The following is a 14156-nucleotide window of genomic DNA, read 5'->3' on the forward strand; positions in this document are numbered from 1 at the left end:
AATGTTTAAATTAAAAAAAATATTTTCAGTAGAAATAATGAAATATAATATTAATTGAATTTATTTAAATATAAATAAAATATAGTTTTTAAAAATTACTGCAGACTTCATTTTCGATTCTGGAGCCAACCAAACAGAGTGTTGCTTACTATAATAAATCTTCACCTTATAGTTTACTCTATCATCTATTAGTTTTCCATTTTAACAGAAACCCACAAATGAATCCACCTAATAAGTCAAAAAATTACAGTCAATAAGAACCGAACCAAATTGCTTGCAATTGAAGGTACCCTCTGTTTCTTCACTGTCAATCAATTAAACTCTTATCTCTCTCTCTCATCTCATCTCTGTTTCTGATGCTCTGAGACTCAAAACCCTAACCCACCTCATTTCTCTCCTCCCTTCGTTCCTCTTTCATGGGTAGGGATAGCCTTACTCCGTCACCACAACCAGTGGCTGTGAAAACAACGGCGTTGGCTCCTGGGTTTCGATTTCACCCTACTGATGAAGAGCTCGTCAGTTATTACCTGAAACGGAAGGTTTCTAATAAACCTGTCCGTTTTAATGCTATTGCTGAGGTCGATATTTACAAGAACGAGCCTTGGGACCTTGCAGGTGACCCCTTTTCAATTTTCTTATTTATCTTCAGTTTATGATAAAGTATGCCAATTTTATTTTATTTTATTTTTGAAATTTGTGTTATGCTTTTTTTGTTGGATGAAAAACAATTTAGTCTTGTCTCTGAAAACCTATGTTTCAGTTGGTATTTTCAGTTTGTTTTTAATTTCTCGATTAAATAGTTGATTTTGGCTATGGTTTAGCACCTTCCTGTCTTTTCCCCACCCTCAATTTCTCTGTGATTTTGCTTGTTCAGCAAATAGTGTGTAGTATATTTGGTTCTACGTTGGTACATAATTTTTTTAAATGCTCTTGCAAATGTTTTTATGGTTATTTTTAATAGTTCAATTTAAATCCGTATCTGGGTTCTTACAAAGGTGTGAACTTTATGGAATTATAGATAAATCAAGGTTGAAAAGTAGAGACCAAGAGTGGTACTTTTTTAGTGCATTGGACAGGAAGTATGGGAATGGAGCAAGAATGAATAGAGCCACAACTAGAGGTTACTGGAAAGCTACTGGAAAAGACCGGGAGGTTCGCCGGGACTCTCAACTGATTGCAATGAAGAAAACACTCGTGTTTCATAGTGGGCGTGCTCCAGGGGGGCAGCGCACCAATTGGGTTATGCATGAGTACCGGCTTGTTGATGAAGAGTTGGATAGAATTGGAGCCTTGCAGGTGAGCCTGTTGGCAGAATTGTTGTTAATGGTCTATGATGATGATGATGCAGGTTTGAATTTACTTGCATAAAAAGTTATAGAAAATGGAGAGAGAATGTAAGCTTGAATAGTATGTCTTACCTGTTTTCATTTGACAATGATGAGGAACTAACAGCAGTGTTTTTCTTTTTATAAGGAAAATGTTAGGTTTATTATGTGTCAAGCTCTTTTATAGGACTGGTATTATTTCACATTGGCAAGTTGAGGTTAGTGGAGTAGGAAACTTTAGCAGGCTCTGGGGTCCTAATTATTGGGAAGAGCTTGCAACTTTGATTTTTGTTGTTTTTCTATCAATATCTGAGCAATCAAAGTGCATGCTATTTGTTTTGGTGTCGGTAATCTCATGGATGTTGCTTGTTTGTTATTCTTGCTTTGGGTGAAGACGGATTCATACGTGCTGTGTAGAGTGTTTCACAAGAATAATATAGGACCTCCAAACGGGAATCGTTATGCACCTTTTATAGAGGAGGAGTGGGATGATGGCGAGACAGCTCTTATTCCAGGGGAAGAGGCTGTGGAGGAAGTGGCTGGTCATGATAATTGTACTGAAATAAATCGTATTGAGCAGGTATGTGTACTGTTTTGTTTAAATTAAGTTTCCATGTTGATTTCTTTAAACATAAAAATAAGCCTTATTTGATGATGATGTTATAAAAAAAATGTTTACACTGGTATAATTGTGTTCAAAATATATGATAGACAGGGAAGGCAATAAGGTAGTCTGCTCAATAATATAATTCAAAAGAGATATCTTTACAACAAAGTGAAATGCAACTAGATTCTTTGAAAAAACTCCAAGAAATTATATATTTTCTTGGTAATAAACAATCCTTGTAGACTATCAAATATTGCATGAGAAGGGTGGTAAACCACTGCATAAACTTTTAGTAAGAAACACCGAGGAATGGTTGTGGTGAGAAGCTGTTTGGCAAAATATGCTTCAAAAAGGTGGGATGCCTAAGTGTCAAATTGGAATGTGCTGAGAGGATATATGAAGCTAGTGTTTGTGCCAAATATTACTCTACGGAAGCTCAGCTCAGCTTACTAGCCATGGTCTCAATCTAGAGGCTCAGCCATATAGGTTCTTTTTCTTAAAATAGAAAAAGAACTGAGAGATGGAGGCAGCAATAGGATTTGGAACTTTAAAGAAAGCATGGTCTATGAAGTTCTCAAGGTGTTTGTTCCCATCTATATTTAAGTTCCTTTAGAAGAGTTGCTCAAAAGTTCTCTTTTGATCAAATTATTTAATGTGAAGATCCCTTCCCAAGCTTCTTCTGGGAAAAAAAAGGACACTTGGGAAGGCACCTTAAGTTTCCAAATTGTTTTCCTTGCAAAGGAAGGATTGCTTTTCACACCTCCCATATCTATTGTGTGTTTATAATCATATATTATGCTAAGACCACTTTTTGGACAAAATCCATTGAGCAGTATGCTCCCATCCTTATGGACTGCTGTCATGTAAATAATTGAACTCAAAAAAGTTCTGATATCGGCATCTAGATGTCATCATTAATTGATGGCCTCAAAATGACTTGATCTCCATACAGAATGATATAATTAATCATAGTATTCTTTATTAGCGGTCTATCCAAATAGCGGTCAAAATGGAATTTTTCAGGCAGGAGTTGCTATGCCAACTGTCATTACTTTTACAAGTTATAGATCTTTTTGTTTAACATCCCTATCTTTGTATTTGTGTTGGTGTAAGGCAAATATTCTATTGAAACAATGGTAACATGGTAGATTCCGTGCTGTAGTCCATGAGCTGCATGTATAAAATCACTGGAAACTCTCGATGATCTGCGTATTTTTTTTTCTTTCTTTCTTTTGATAATAAAGTCAAGTTGTTGAAGAAAAGAAAGGAGAAACCAAAATGGGAAATTTCAAGTGTCCTATGGCCTTAGAGAAGCAACATTATTTCAAATTATATGTCTTCAAGGTTAAAGGTACTAATATTAAGTCAAAAACAAGGAAGTGAGAAGAAACATTATCCTTGTATAAAAAGGAAAACAAGCTCCTTGTGTAAGGATATTTGATAGTTGCTAAGCATTTTAGTAGCGTTTGGATTGAGGGTTTTAAAATTCATAGAATTTGTCAAAATCCACATAAACAAAAATTTGGGTTTTTAATTTCTTGAATTGATATAGTTTCTCTTCTTTGTTTTAGAGATCAAATTCATGGATTTAAAGGGTGTTTTTGTAAATGATTTTTTTTTAGAACTAAATTGATTGATTATTTCTAAAAAGGCCCATTTTCTTTTTTGCATGCCTTCTTGGTTCCAAAAGAAACAAAATTGGTGCATGTCACATTCATGTGTGACTCTGTTTCAATGGTTCTATAGTTATTAGTATCGAGTCTATTGACCTTGTAATTTGGAGAAGAATATCGTGTGAGATGTGAGATTTAACACAGAGAACTGTTTTCTTTTTTGAGTATAATAACATGAAAGGTTGAATGTGAAAGGGATGCTGCTTCACTAACTAGTATGTCTAGGTGGTTAGTAGAAAATCTAGAAGCCTCACTGAGGATGATACAATTGCGTATTTTGGGGTAAAAACTGCATGATGTACCATGCAACATTACTATGGAGCTTTGGGATAGAGAGGATTAGTGGAAATTCCATGTTGAGTGAGGAAAGTAGAGTCGCTAGCAAGCTTACTGATTTAATGGTTTTGGGTACCATCTTGAAATTAAAGTACAGATGGAATATGTTAGGATTTGATTGATTGGAAGGATTGGCCTGTTATTAATGTTCAATAAGAGGTTTTGCCATTAAGATTAAAATATTGCCTTTCTTGGAACTTCAAAGGAGCAACATTCTATCCAGTGGTTAATACTCAGATCTTGCTTGATTTGGATTTGAAGGTTTTGTTTTCTTCATGGACACAGTAATTTTCTTCATGCATATGGTAAAAAAATATAGAATTAAATACTGAGAAAGTTGATTGGGTCAACATTTTACTTTTAGTTGTGAAGGAACTCTTCATATTGCAAAGAAAATAATTTGGAGTTAGAATGGTGACAGTTGTTGGATTGTTGATTTTTTTTTTTTTTTTTTAATGAAGATCAATTTAAACAGGCTGTTTCAGCAGCTAGAAGCAAAACTGGAGTAAATGGGCTTATTGGTAGCAAAAAATAATGAGATGAGAACTATGGCACATTTCCATTTTTGAAGTACTCTCATTCCTTACTAACATTAATCAAGTAGAATATTATAAAAAGTTAGCCACCCAATTGAAATATCCATGTTTTCATCAATTAGATCTTCTGCAATGTTTATATTGTATAGCGACAGCCAATATTGCTAAACATTGGTCAATCAGTGCAAATGGCCTTCTTGAACTAGCACAAAAGAACACTGGTTGGTATTATGACTAGGGGTGTAAAGGAGCCGAGGTCGAACCTTCCAGGCTCGAAGCTTGGCTCAAAACTTGACGAGCCTGCAAATTTTAGGCTCGAGCTTGGCTTGATGAAAGCTCGGCTCAACTTGAGGTTCGAGTTCAACTTAAATTTTTAAGTTTGAGCTTGGCTCGAGGCTCGAGTAAGCTTAAAATAAATGTTTTATATATATTTATATATAGAAGCTCGATAAAGCTCAACTCATTTGCCAAACAAGCCAGCTGGGGCACAATTCGAGCTGAATTTTTTCAAGCTTTTCTCGAGTTGTGCTTGAACAGCTCGTGAGCCGTCTCAGCTCATTTAAACACCCTAATTATGACACTTTGAGTCACTAAGGTAAGTTACATAAGAACCCCTGTTTATTCTTCATCAACTTTGTCCTTTTATTCCATTGCTCCTTGAGTGATAACTGAAATATGGGCATAAAGCATTTCATAGAATCGCCAGCTTAACAAGCTTGAGGTTAATTGCTTGAATAATCAGAATTACTACTATGAGGAATGTCGTATATGTACTGATATCAGATGTTAACAAATAAGCGTTTAGGTTAGGTTAATGAATGTAGCATACGGCAACTCTGCGGACCTGTAAGTATATTTCCAAGTTTTCAAGGCAAACTGGTCCATCTATACCAAGAAATTTTTTTGTGATTTGTTAGTTATCTCTGAGTTACCACTTTGACATATCATCGTAGCCCTGAGCCCTGTTTATCCTACATCTTTGGTGCTGCTGGTCCAAATCAAAGTTGATAATTTACTTCATGTTATATTTTGGTTGAAAATAGTGATAAAAGTGCCGACTTCAGCAATACTTTTGATGTCGATAAGGGCACAGTAATCATGTGAAAAAAAGATAGACTCAATAGGTATACTTTACTAGTTTGAGATGATTTGTACCGTATAAGTGATAGTAATTAACGTGTAGCTATATGGCTGGCATATTTTTGCATAATTTTTTTTTTCATTGAAGTAGGAGTTTTGATATATACCATTGAGCTGGTTCTGACTTGTGTAAACATGCTCTGTTTTGTTTGTTTGTCTAAGCTATGAATATGCTATCAGAAATTAAGAGCACAAAAGAAAAAAGCCTAAAAAAAAAAGTCATAAAGCCCAGTTGAATGACAATCGTTACATCAAAATCACAGTGCTATCTTTACTCTTCGCTCAAAACATTAAGACTTTGTTATTTGCTTTATTTGTCTGTTAACTCTGTTACTTGTTATGCATATATTTGTCTTCGTGGAAAATGCTTGGAATATGATAACAATAGTTCAGAATTAACATATCCCCAAATGTGCTTTCAAAATGTTGGTCATGTCTAGCAGGACACTCATTCCATCAACCGAAATCCTCTTAATATTAATGAACTTCCTACGGAGTGTCAAAACGTTGACGAATTTCAAAGAGATGACTTACTTGTGTGCAAGACCGAGACAGTGGATGATGATCCTCCTTGCGTGCTTAACACAGAAGCATCATTTCCTTTACTCCAATATAAAAGGAGAAAGCACAATAATGATACAGTATCTAATCATTCAAATGCTTCGGACAAGTCAACCAGGACAACTCAGGATCCTTGCTCATCTACAACATCAACAGCAGCAACAACAACAACTACAGACACAACGATGACAACAGCTGCAGCAACCACTACTGCAATCTCTGCATTATTGGAGTTTTCTCTAATGGAATCAATTGACCCCAAAGTAAATCGTCATGCTCCTCCTCCTAGCCTCGGTAATATTAGTCTTGATTCGACAGTGCCTCCTAGCTGCATGAAATTTATCAATGATTTGCAGAGTGAGATCCACAAGATTTCTGTTGAGAGAGAGACATTGAAGCTTGAAATGATGAGTGCGCATGCGATGATCAACATTCTTCAATCTCGAATTGATTTTCTCAACAAGGAAAATGAGGATTTGAAAAGGAGCATCCACGATAAACAGTAAGATTCCAGGCCTATCTGATCTTCTTGTTGTTATCCTGTAGGACCCCTCTTCCCCTCAAGTCAAGACAAATTGAGCATATGTAAAATTAGGATTTTATCGTTTTGTTGTTTGTTTTAACTATTTGTGCTGTAGGAATATCATAATGTTGGATTTCGTTCATCTGTAATGGCAAATTTAGACTGCTGCATTTGAACCTTAACCTTATTTAGTCTCTCTGCTAATTAGTTGTAATGTTATCTTGTCTGAAAGTGAGCTTGAGCTTGAGCTGTCTTATTGATCGTGTTTGAAATATCATTTCATATTTTTAAAACTGTGTATATATTCATTACTTGTCAAGAAAGGTAAAATCAAAATCCATGCCATGGCCTGTTTTAAGTCGTTCTATACTGATTTCCTCTCAACTCCTGATGGCACGTGCACTCCACTCTACTGATTTCCATTACTTGGTGAAGAAATATGTTTGCCTCTTTTGAGTAGCGATCTTGTTAATGGGGTTCACAATAATTGTGCTGCTCCTGTTGTTTCTGGGATGTTGGTGCTAAAACAAAGCATAATTTTGATTTTCAAGAAATGAGCACTTCAGGAAGTTAGTATTTGTTGATAGGTTGACTCATGGATTTGCTGGAAGGAGAAAGTTAAGGGAAGAAGATGAGATTGAGATTTATTGGGATGTTCCCAATTCAAGACATGATGTTCGATTTGTTGTTTGTCTCTTATAAACGAAGGTTACATAAGCAAGATATCCACTCTAATTCGATTATTTGTATAATGCCAAACAATATAATCTGTCAAACTTCTGCAGCTAAGAGATTAAACAGTTCACTCACACGAACATTCTCCATTAATTGATTAATAGGTGAGCAAACCCGAAATCCACTTTGTTCCAGAAGCCATCTATCCCCATTACCAACCAATAACGAATCTGGAAATTTCAATAATCTCTAACATTGTTTGGCAAGAAAGACCAAATAAAAAGTATGCAAATAACAAAAACCAGTGCCCCTTTCATTTTCGAAGAATAAAGTCTGTGGCCAAAATAAAACTTTCTATTAGAATAATTAAATAAAATAATCTTTGTATTTTATATAATATCATTTAAATTATATTAACCCTAGTCTATAGTTATAATCTGTTATATATATATCCAAACAGTCTAATTATAACAATTTCCTCTGTAACATTTTTCTGAAAGTTGATGATTATTAAGATCCGCAATGCAAAAGACCTACTATAATATGATGCTATTAATAAATTATATTATGAATCTTAACTTATTTATAAGTAAATTAATACTTTTGCATTGATTAATTTAATTATTTTAGACGGCATCATGCTTTTAATCTTCTTTTCAAAGTTGATTATTAGTACATAAAAATTAACCTCTATAAATACACAAAGCTAAAATTGCGGGACTAAATTATTTTCCTATTTATGATTAACCTAAACAAAATATAATTAAATTATGATTGAATTAAAAATTAATTATATTGTTAAAGTAAAACCATAGCCAAAGATATAATAAAGAAAAAGTTAATCTTTAATATACACCCCAATTAATATTTTGAAGTTGAAAATTTAATATAAATCATATATTCCTGTGAATTCAATATCTTCCGACTTTTAAAATCAATAAAATTTTTTTGATAGGCAATTTTATTATTTTATTAATTTTTTTAAGTCCAAGGAAAACTTAACATTTTCAGGTGTCTAAACCCAAGCCAATAGGCTCACCCTAAATAATCCGACCTAACCTGAAAATGTTAGGTAAAAAAACCTGGAATCAAAATAATACAAAGTTTCATATTCAACAGCAAATACTAAATTGAAAGTTACAGTATCAATAAAACCTATAGCCAACAAAAATTTCATCATTTGCATGAAACTGAACAGAATTATCGGGCACCATAGATGACAGAAAAGTTGAACCTTGAATTTGGAACATCCCAATAAATCCTAATCTCATCTCCTTCCTTTAAGCTCCTCCTCTGAACAAACTCAGTAGTCCAACCACCAATGAAGACGTAACTTCCTGAACTATCCCATTTCTTGAAAACCAGATTATGTGTTGTTTCAGTATCAACGTCCCAGAAAACAACAGAAGCGCCCCTTTTACTCTTGATCCCATTTACTAAATCACTACTCAGAAGAGGCAAAACATCTTTCTTTACCAAGTTAGATGGAACCAAAAGCCTACTTAAATTTCCAAGATCACTTTCTTTCAGCCTCTTCTTTATTTTCCACAAATCAAGATTGTTATCAAGAATATCAAGATTGCTATCAAGAATATTTACCGTGTTATAACGATAGGATAGACTCAGATTAGTGGAGATGCCTTTTCTTCTCTCCTCCTCCAAATCTTCAGCAGTGTAAAATCTCATTCTTTCAAGATTGCAAGAATCGCAGGAGGACGGTTCTTGAACGACGGCATGTCCTTGTTGACAACTTGCTCTTGGAAAATCGGTAATCCAAGATTGATTGGAAAGGCTTAGCTCTGTCGAGACCTCTGGTAAAGCAGTTTGGCTAACAATTTTCGATTTCTTGTTACTGTTTTCCCTTGAATAATCGCAAGAAAGAAATAAAATAGTGGAAACTGAAGAATCCTGTTCTTCATTCTTTGGAATAGTGGAAACAGATGAATACCCTTTTGCGTTTGGTTTCTTCAGTCTTTTTCTTATTGGAAGAGTGGAACAATCGGGAGAGAGATTCTCCATTGTTGTAGAGTAGGTTCTTTTTTTTCTTGGATGCGAGAAACAATCGGCAGAGAGTTTATCGATTGTTGCAGAAGAGGTTTCGTCTTTAATTGAAAGAGAGAAACAACGGGGAAAGAGATTCACCATTATTGTAGACTATGGAGAAGAACCAAAGAAGAGTTAGGGTTTCGTTTATTGTAGTTGATTTTTGGAGTGAAATTAAGGGAAGAGTGATTTTCACACACGGAGAATGAGGAATTAGGAAGTGTAATGTATATATAGAGATTTGAGAGGGGAAATCAGTATAGGAAAAGGAAATCAGTATAGATTTTGATTTTGATCTTACCTTTCCTGACAAGTAATTGATCCCCATGTTATTTAATGATAACAAGATATACTAAATGCAACAGAATCTTTAGTTATAAACATCTATAAGGTACTCAGAACTAGCTAAGTCGGCTAGGAGTGAAGTAATTCACAAGTAGTTAAATCTACAGTTAATTTAGTTCAGTTCTTTAAACGCAGCATTTTGGTTTTGCACAATTTGATTAAGAAAGAATGATCTTTTATTTAGGGGTTGGATTCCCGAACCATCAGGATTGGACAACCAAATACGGGTACAGGTTACCAAAATAGGATATTTAGCATAATTCAAACTGCATAGGATATTTTCTGGTGTTTGGTTATAAAGGTTTCTCAAATTTTAGTATTCTTATATTTTGCGAAATCAAGTACCCAATATAAAGGGTCTGTCTGTGGTCAGAAGTGTTTGATGAACCCAAATGTTGACACAAAGAGAAAAAGAATGGAGATGGAAGAGGCAGTCGAAATAACTAATGTCGCTACTAATGAATCAAAAAGACACAAGTTTCACAAACAAATGAAGAATGTCGGGCTCAAAAGTTCAGCTTGGTAAGCTTTTGTCTTTTATTCTTATAGTTTGCAGCATATTTTGATTTTATTATGTTATTAAATAGTGAATCTACTAAGCTCAGATAATAATGAGTCGCTGGATAATTGTGAAGAAGATATAGAATTCATTACTTCTGAAAAGTTTGAATAAAAGTATTATTTACTTTTTTATAAGTAAATTTATTACTTCTCGATAGTTCTCCAAATTCTACAATAGGCATCATATATAGTTTTCATTTATTTGCAGTTGCTATTCTAAAGAGAAAAAAAGAGTTGCAAATAGAATGATTTCATTAGGGTTTCAATGAAGCTATCTAGCAACATCTATTTTTTGTTCAAGATTGCCTAAAATACTCATAAAGATGGCATACTTTGGCTACTTGAAAGAAGATGACGGGAATCAATAGTTGCAACAACAAATGGGTTGTCACATGAATGGACTTTTTCACTTTCTTAATAATATATTTTTGTTAATTAAATTACATAAAGAAGTATAATAATGTGTTATTGTTTCTGTTCTTTTTCTAAATAGATATCTAATTTATGATCATACTTGAATCAATTAACATTTGCTACCAAAATAGTATTAAAAACCATGCATAAAAAATAATATATCTTATCAATTATATACAAGTTTAAATTCAATTTATTTACTCGATTTCAATACTAATAAAAATTGTACTATAAATTCATTTACCAAAATCAATTGCAATATAAAAAATTGTGAATATATACATATTAATAAAAATATATTTAGGCCTTTGATGGAGCTGAAAGAGAAGAAAGTTGGCTTGCAACTATTGATTGTTTATGGAAATATAATCCTTGGAGTTTAACTTCCAAATATCCAAATGCGCATATATATTTTTGAGCAATTTGCCTAAAAGGTGTGTTCGAGAAAATTATATCTAAGATTATTTTTATATGATTATAAGAATTACATTACAAATTTTATGTACACTTCATTTTTTTCGTAAAATAACTTACAAAGAAATAGTTTTCACAATTTTTCACTATTTGGGGCATTTAGAAAAATAAGTTAATGGAAAATATTTTTCTGGTTAAAGAAAAACTAAGAAAAAATTTTCTAGTTAAAGAAAATAACTTTCCATTTTCAAGAGAGCGAAAACATTTTCAGATATTGATAAACTTATATAACCTTATAAGTGCATATTTTTTGATTTATTAATCACCGGTAGTCACTATCACCAGTCACGGGCACCACCAGTCACGGACGACTTTCATAGTTTATCATTTTTTATATTTTTTTTCTCATATTTAGCAATAAAATTTTTAAAATAAGAAATTTTTGTTACTATAATTTTTTTATGGTCCTATAAGTTAAAGATTTTAATATTTTTAACTAGTTTTCAATATTGTAATCAAACAGCGGAAAATAAAAATAAGTTATTTGGAAAATATTTTCCAAAGGTAAATTATTTTTCGAAAATAAATGAAGCCATACTTAAAAATTTAATATAATTATAGTATCTATATTATATAAACAATTGTACTAAATATAATATTTATAAATACAATGTTACAGTGACTATAACTATAAAGAATATGTTATTTGATTCAAGCTTGATAAAAAAAAATTTGAAACTGAAAAATGTGTGTAGTTATAAATAATATAATAAAGATTACATTATAATATAACAAGATTGTTTTTATTATAATTATAGTTAGAAATAAAGTGAAAATATTTTTCAGTCAACCATTTTTGGGTAAATACGTTTCTCAAAAACATTTTAGATTAATTGCTTTTTCTTTTTTTCTTTTTTTTTTTTTTATTAATGAAGTTAGCAAAGAAGTATAAGGGTGAGTAGTATTACTGATTTATGGAGGTGATGTTCAAGTTTCATTTCAATGAAAATATGAAGGTAGACATGTATCCTCCATATACGTAAAAATGTCATGCTAACTGGGCAGGTCCATCCATTTAAGAAATTTAGACATGCATCATCCATGTAAGGAAAATATAGAAGAGGCTAGACATATATATATATATATATATATATATACATGTAAAAAACTAGACACGGATCATCCATGTAAGGAACCATACATATCTCATCCATATAAGGAAAATATAGGAGGCAAAACACGTATTATCATCCATGTAAGGAATTAAATACATTATATCCATATAAGGAAAATGTAGAATGAGGTCACAACGTTTCATCCATCATATAAGGAAAGCATGAGGCCAACAAGACATTTTCATTCATGTAACAAAAGTGTAAAATGGGACTATAAAAAATGTATCATCTATCCAAAGAAAGCCTAATGTATAAATTTGATCTTATACTTTCTACGACTATCTTTGTGGTTCTTGAATTTTACAGATCCATCATGATCTAATATTTTCACATTTTAATAATAATTATGTCACTAGACGAAATAACTTGCAGCGAGTCAATTGTGATATTGTATTTTAACATTTCATTTTGAAAATAGATATAGTTATTACTGAAATGTTAAAGTGTAATGTTATGATTGATCGCTTGTAAAATTTAGGGATAACAGAAATCCACCAAAAGTCAAGGTCAAATTTATACACTAGGCAATAGAAGGAAAATATGGAGCCAATTAAACACATGTCATCCATGTAAGAAGAGAAATGAAAAATGAAATTATTTTTGCTAAAAAAAGAAAATACTTTTATTGTTGCGGGGATAAAAATGATATCAATGTCCATGTAATTTGAATGATAAATATTTATTTAATAATATATTTATTTATTTATTTGAATGATAAATGGAGAGCTAAATTTTTTGAAAATTACATGCATAATCTAAGGTGTACTATACCAGACAAATTATAGTTAAACCGCCAATCCATGCCTAACGGGCGATCCATAAATATTGAATTTCATCGCTCTAATAGAAGTCGAAACTTGGATCTTTCCTTTTGTGTAAAAACATTGAATTTTATTTTAGTTTTATTTTTTAGAGAATATATATATGCATGAGACAAAAACATAATGTACTCTATATCAAGATTATTATAATTACAATAATTTTGATAAAACATATTAGTTCATATATCTCACACGTACACACGCATGATACGTGATGTAGGACCTTGAAAGACCATATACATACAAATCAAATTATTAATTAAGTAATGAACAATACCAATTAAGCAGAAGAAACCCTGTAAAATTACAGAATAAGAAAGTAATATATAATATGGAAATAATTAATTCTAGTATCCTCCCTAAAATTGCATAATTCTCATTATAAGTTTCTGATTTTAATGTCTAACCATCAAAACCCCACTTGTCCATATCAGAATCCTAATTTTCTCTATCTAAATTTCCAATTATACATCAGCAATGCAAAAGACTCGCTATAATATGATGCTATTAAAACTTATATTATGAATCTTAACTTATTTATAAGTAAATTAATACTTTTGCATTGATTAATTTAATTATTTTACATGGCATCATATTCAGAACTTTATTATTATTTTCCTATTTATGATTAACCTAAACAAAATATAATTAAATTATGACTGAATTAAAATTTAATTATATTGTTAAGGTAAAACCATAGCCAAAGATGTAATAAGGAAAAAAGTTAATCTTTAATATACACCCCAATTAATATTTTGAAGTTGAAAATTTAATATAAATCATATATTCCTATGAAATCCAATATCCTTCGACTTGTAAAATCAATAAAATTATTTTGATAGGCAATTTTATTATTTATTAATTTTTATAAGTCCAGGAAAAACTTAACATTTTCAGGTGTCTAAACCCAAGCCAATAAGCTCAATCCCAAATAACCCAACCTAAACTGAAAATGTTAGGTAAAAAAAAACCTGGAATCAAAATAATACAAAGTTCATATTCAACGG

General features: G+C 31.9%; 2 protein-coding genes across 3 annotated transcripts; one reads left to right on the plus strand and one right to left on the minus strand.

Moving 5' to 3' along the window:
• Positions 1-205: 205 nt before the first annotated feature.
• Positions 206-6883, plus strand: LOC105641128 (NAC transcription factor-like protein). 2 transcript variants are annotated; one of them, XM_012225610.4, is made up of 4 exons: positions 206-615; positions 1019-1296; positions 1720-1905; positions 6058-6883. In XM_012225610.4, exons 1-4 carry the CDS (start codon positions 417-419, stop codon positions 6682-6684), a joined length of 1290 nt encoding a protein of 429 aa, XP_012081000.1. In that variant the 5' UTR covers positions 206-416; the 3' UTR covers positions 6685-6883. The 2 variants fall into 2 exon arrangements, with proteins under 2 accessions (XP_012081000.1, XP_012081001.1); XM_012225611.3 differs by having other exon boundaries at positions 209-615; positions 6061-6883.
• Positions 6884-8576: 1693 nt separating this feature from the next.
• Positions 8577-9395, minus strand: LOC149495824 (B3 domain-containing protein At2g33720-like). The gene has a single exon (XM_089723263.1). The coding sequence runs from the start codon at positions 9393-9395 to the stop codon at positions 8577-8579; it is 819 nt and encodes a 272-aa protein (XP_089579389.1).
• Positions 9396-14156: the final 4761 nt, after the last annotated feature.

This window comes from Jatropha curcas, chromosome 6 (genome assembly GCF_041381405.1).
Source record: "Jatropha curcas cultivar XTBG-Jc1 chromosome 6, XTBG_Jcur_1.0, whole genome shotgun sequence".
Lineage (NCBI taxonomy): Eukaryota > Viridiplantae > Streptophyta > Magnoliopsida > Malpighiales > Euphorbiaceae > Jatropha > Jatropha curcas.

Bases quoted from the DNA above. Each gene is read 5' to 3' on its own strand.
- LOC105641128 (XM_012225610.4), top strand. From the start codon at position 417: ATGGGTAGGGATAGCCTTACTCCGTCACCACAACCAGTGGCTGTGAAA. The intron at 1,297-1,719 runs GTGAGCCTGTTG...CTTTGGGTGAAG, and splicing joins ATAGAATTGGAGCCTTGCAG to ACGGATTCATACGTGCTGTG. The intron at 1,906-6,057 runs GTATGTGTACTG...GGTCATGTCTAG, and splicing joins AAATAAATCGTATTGAGCAG to CAGGACACTCATTCCATCAA.
- LOC149495824 (XM_089723263.1), bottom strand. From the start codon at position 9,395: ATGGAGAATCTCTCTCCCGATTGTTCCACTCTTCCAATAAGAAAAAGA.